A 5,409-nucleotide genomic window follows, 5' to 3' on the forward strand; every position below is an offset into this window, starting at 1 on the left:
GGCAGTACAGCGGTGCTCTAATTATTAGGCCCGATGGCCAGTACATGCCCGGGCGGCGGGTCACGTGAGCGCTGATTTGCACTCTGAAAACAGGTATATAGCTGCATTTTTTTTTATAAGGCACAGACACAGGGGCAGATTACATTAATAAACAGAGAGGATACTATTAACTAGATTCAGGTAGAGTTAGGCTGGCGTATCAGTAGATACGCCGACCTAACTCACAATTTGCGCCGACCTAAGTTTAAGTGTATTCTCAAACAGAGATACGCTTAAACATATCTAAGATACGACGGCGCAAGCCGTCGTATCTTAGATTGCAATATTGAGGCTGGCCGCTAGGTGGTGCTTCCATTGCGGTCGGCGTAGAATATGTAAATCAGTAGATACGCCTATTCGCGAACGTACGCCCGGCCGACGCAGTACAGATACGCCGTTTACGTAACGCTTTATCAGGCCTAAAGTTATTTCATCAAATAGTTGGAATAGTAATGTTAAAGTATGTCCGCCGTTCCCGCTTCGAAATTCGAAAATTTTACGTCGTTTGCTTAAGTCGTCCGTGAATAGGGATTTACGTCATTTACGTCCACGTCGAAATCAATAGGCCCGTGCGGCGTACGTTGCCGCAATGCACACTGGGAAATGTAGGTGGACGGTGCATGCGCCGTTCTAAAAAAAACGTCCAAAATGTCAGGTCAAGCCCCTTTAACATAAAACACGCCCCCTCAGCTAAATTTGAATTAGGCGCCCTTACGCCCGCCCGATTTACGCTACGCCGCCGTAAGTTAGGAGGCAAGTACTTTGAGAATCATGTACTTGCCTCTCTGACTTAAGGCGGCGTAGCGTAAACACGCTAAGCTACGCCGCCGCAAAGTTAGGACACCCTACGTGAATCTAGTTATATCAATTTTAGTGGGTTAACAACCAGTTTAAAAGCCAGGAACATGCAGTCTGTTTAGGAGGACCAGATCGGTTGAGATTTAGATATGGCGTTGCGCAGTAAGGAAGTATGTTTTTCAAAGGAAATATATTTATTTAGTTCACTCATTTATTCTGAGGGAGAAGGTGAGTTCGTTGAGGTCCACTTCAAAGCGATCACCCTGCGAGCAACACGCCAGTGGCGTCACTAGGGTTGGTGTCACCCGGTGCGGTAAAACATGGTGTCACCCCCCCCTTTCTAGGCTGCCCAGCACCAAGCAGGCAGCGCACGGGCATGGGGCGCACCTCAAACCAGCCCCATGTAAATGATAGTATAGGGCAGTATAGTGGCAGGTTAGGGTAGTATAGAGTGGTAAAAACGGGATGGTGTCACCCCTCTAGCGGGTGTCACCCAGTGCGGACCGCACCCCCCGCACCCCCCTAGCAACGCCTCTGCAACACGCAATGCTCCAAGAAGAGTAACCATTACATTTGTGTCCATAGAGGATATATCAAAGTGACCTAAAAGACACATGAGAAGTTCTACAGGCAAATCAGTACCAGAAATACAGTTCAAAGTGCCCACTATGTCAGCCCAGTATCTCCTCTGTTTAGGGCAAAGCCATAAAAGATATAGTATAAAGGACCCATGCAGATTACCATATCTATCAGAACAAGAAGCGGGAGCAAGTGGCTCCCATTGATGTCAATCACAGCCAGTGAGCCAATGAGAAGAGAGTGGGGGGCTGGGCCGAGTCGAGGCTTTGTGTGTCTTATGGACCCATAGAGAAGGGCTCGGGAGATGTATTCCTGTGCCTTTGACCATGGACTCTCCATGTATTCCTTTGTCTTTGACTATGAATTATCCATGTACTGTATTCCTTTGTCTTTAACCTTGGACACTCCAGTATTCCTTTTTCTTAGACTATGAACGCTCCATGTATTCCTTGGTCCTTGACTATGAACACTCCAGTATTCCTTAATCCTTGACCATGAACACTCCAGTATTCCTTTGTCCTTGTCTATGAACTCTCCATGTATTCCTTGGTCCTTGACTATGAACTCTCAGTGAATTCCTTTGTTCTTGACTATAAACTCACTGTCCCAGATTCTCGTAGAATGCCGTATCTTTGCGGCGGCGTAACGTATCTGATTTACGTTACGCCTCCTCAACTTAGACGGGCAAGTGCTGTATTCTCAAAGCACTTGCTCCGTAAGTTGCGGCGGAGCAGCGTAAATTGGCCTGATCAAATTTGGATCAGGGGGGCGTGTTTTATGTAAATCTACTGTGACCCGACGTGATTGACGTTTTTCCCGAACGGCGCATGCGCCGTCCGTGGAATTTCCCATTGTGCATTGCTCCAAAGTATGCCGCAAGGACGTATTGGTTTCGACGTGAACGTAAATGACGTCCAGCCCCATTCACGGACGACTTACGCAACCGACAAAAACATTTTCAAATTTCGACGTGGGAACGACGGCCATACTTAACATTGACTAGTCCAGCTATTTGATGGAATAACTTTACGCCTGAAAACACCTTACGTAAACGGCGTATCTTTACTGCGACGGGCAAGCGTACGTTCGTGAATCGGCGTATCTAGTCATTTACATATTCTACGCCGAACTCAACGGAAGCGCCACCTAGCGGCCAGTGGAAAAATTGCACCCTAAGATACGACGGCGTAGGAGACTTACGCCGCTCGTATCTTAGCCTAATTTAAGCGTATCTGGTTTCCAGAATACGCTTAAATTTGCGACAGTGCAGATTCAGAGTTACGCCGGCGTATCTACTGATACACCGGCCTAACTCTCTCTGAATCCAGCTAACTGTGTATTCCTTTGTCCTTGACTATGAACTCTCCATGTATTCCTTTGTCTTTAACCATGAACACTACAGTATTCTATTTTCCTTGACTATGAACACTCCAGTATTCCTTTTTCTTTGACTATGAACGCTCTATGTATTCCTTTGTCTTTGACTATGAACACTCCAGTATTCCTTGGTCCTTGACTATGAACGCTCCAGTATTCCTTTGTCTTTGACTATGAACGCTCCAGTATTCCTTTTTCTTTGACTATAAACGCTCCAGTATTCCTTTGTCCTTGACTATGAACTCTCCATGTATTCCTTTGTCTTTAACCATGAACATTACAGTATTCTATTTTCCTTGACTATGAACACTCCATGTATTCCTTTGTCTTTGACTATGAACGCTCCAGTATTCCTTTTTCTTTGACTATGAACTCTCCATGTATTCCTTTGTCCTTGACTATGAACGCTCCAGTATTCCTTTGTCCTTGACTATGAACGCTCCAGTATTTCTTTGTCCTTGACTATGAACGCTCCAGTATTCCTTTGTCTTTAACTATGAACGCTCCAGTATTCCTTTGTCCTTGACTATGAACGCTCCAGTATTCCTTTGTCCTTGACTATGAACGCTCCAGTATTCCTTTGTCCTTGACTATGAACGCTCCAGTATTCCTTTGTCCTTGACTATGAACGCTCCATGTATTCCTTTGTCCTTGACTATGAACGCTCCAGTATTCCTTTGTCTTTGACTATGAATGCTCCATGTATTCCTTTGACCTTGACTATGAACTCTCCATGTATTGCTTTGTCTTTAACCATGAACACTACAGTATTCTATTTTCCTTGACTATGAACACTCCAGTATTTCTTTGTCCTTGACTATGAACACGCCAGTATTCCTTTATCCTTGACTATCAACTCTCCATGTATTCCTTTGTCCTTGACTATGAACGCTCCAGTATTCCTTTGTCCTTGACTATGAACGCTCCAGTATTCCTTTGTCCTTGACTATGAACGCTCCATGTATTCCTTGGTCCTTGACTATGAACGCTCCAGTATTCCTTTGTCCTTGACTATGAACGCTCCAGTATTCTTTTTTCTTTGACTATAAACGCTTCATGTATTCCTTTGTCCTTGACTATAAATAAACACTCCATGTATTACCTATAAATTTTCTTTTGCAGGAGGAGACCATGCCTGACTACGTTATTCGGCTGTACAAGGACTCGGATTATGAGGCGGTCTGGGATATCTTCTCCCGAGGCATTATAGAACACACCAATACTGCTTTCTTTCACACCGTCAGCCTCCCTCACATCTGGGCTCTCCTGCTGGCCATGTTCTTGGTACTCCTACAGACCACGGGGTCTTACCTCCTCTCAACCATGGTGGTATCTCTCAGTGTAGCAGCACTATGGCTTGTGAACAGGCATATCTACGTTGGTTATGTTGCAGATAGCTTAGCTACCGACATGATGAATATCCAGAAATATTACCTACAACGGGATGGTTACTGCTTCTGGGTGGCAGAGCTGGCTGGGGAAGTTGCTGGGATGGTTGCTGCCATTCCTCCATATCCTCCCACTGGAGAAAACCAAGTGGAGCTTAAGAGATTGTCGGTTCCCACGAAACACAGAGGGAAAGGGATCGCCAAGGCCTTGTGTAGCACGGTCATTGACTATGCCCAGAAGAGAGGCAGTAGTGCGGTGGTGTTAAGCACCTCCTTATCTCAGAACGATGCTTCAAAGTTATATCTAAAGATGGGCTTCAGACGAACCACCACCGACTATGCACCATTTATAATTGGAAAAATCGTTGACTTCAAAATTTTGTTTTACTAGTACGACATTCCCGTTCAGGGATAAATCACATGCAGGCACTCCTCGATTTGCAAATATCCGACTTACATACTTACGAACAGAAGGAGACAACAGGAAGATAGAGGAAATCTACCCCTGGGAAGGGACAATCACTCCTGTTTAGTGGCGGCTGGTGCTCAAAATTTTTGAGGGGGCGCAAACAAATGAAAAAACAAAACAAAAAAAACATCAATTGCAGCCTCACTGTACCCATCAATTGCCCCCACTGTGCCCATCAAACGTGGCCACTGTGCCATAAAATTGTCGCCACTGTGCCATAAAATTGTCGCCACTGTGCCATGCTATCAAACGCAGCCACTGTGCCATCAATTGTCGCCACTGTGCCCATCAATTGTCGCCACTGTGCCATGCCAAACGCAGCCACTGTGCCATCAATTGTCACCACTGTGCTATGCCTTTGTCGCCACTGTGCCCATCAATTGTCGCCACTGTGCCATGCCAAACGCAGCCACTGTGCCATCAATTGTTGCCACTGTGCCATGCCAAATGCAGCCACTGTGCCATGCCATTGTCGCCACTGTGCCATGCTATTGTCGTCACTGTACCCATCAATTGTCGCCACTGTGCCATGCCAAACGCAGCCACTGTACCATGCCATTGTCGCCACTGTGCTCATCAATTGTCGCCACTGTGCCATGTCATTGTCGCCACTGTGCCCATCAATTGTCGCCACTGTGCCATGCCAAACGCAGCCACTGTGCCCATTAATTGTCGCCACTGTGCTATGCCATTGTCGCCACTGTGCCATGACATTGTGCCCCCTCAAAAACCACCAGATTGCTTCCCCCCCCCCCCCCC

General features: G+C 46.3%; 1 protein-coding gene across 1 annotated transcript; it reads left to right on the top strand.

The window, feature by feature from the left end:
* The first annotated feature begins 3,877 nt into the window (after positions 1-3,877).
* LOC120924776 (N-acetyltransferase 8-like) lies at positions 3,878-4,739 on the top strand. Its single transcript, XM_040335795.1, has one exon. The coding sequence runs from the start codon at positions 3,925-3,927 to the stop codon at positions 4,570-4,572; it is 648 nt and encodes a 215-aa protein (XP_040191729.1). The 5' UTR covers positions 3,878-3,924; the 3' UTR covers positions 4,573-4,739.
* The last annotated feature ends 670 nt before the right edge of the window (positions 4,740-5,409 follow it).

The sequence above is a fragment of the Rana temporaria genome, chromosome 1 (assembly GCF_905171775.1).
Source record: "Rana temporaria chromosome 1, aRanTem1.1, whole genome shotgun sequence".
NCBI lineage: Eukaryota > Metazoa > Chordata > Amphibia > Anura > Ranidae > Rana > Rana temporaria.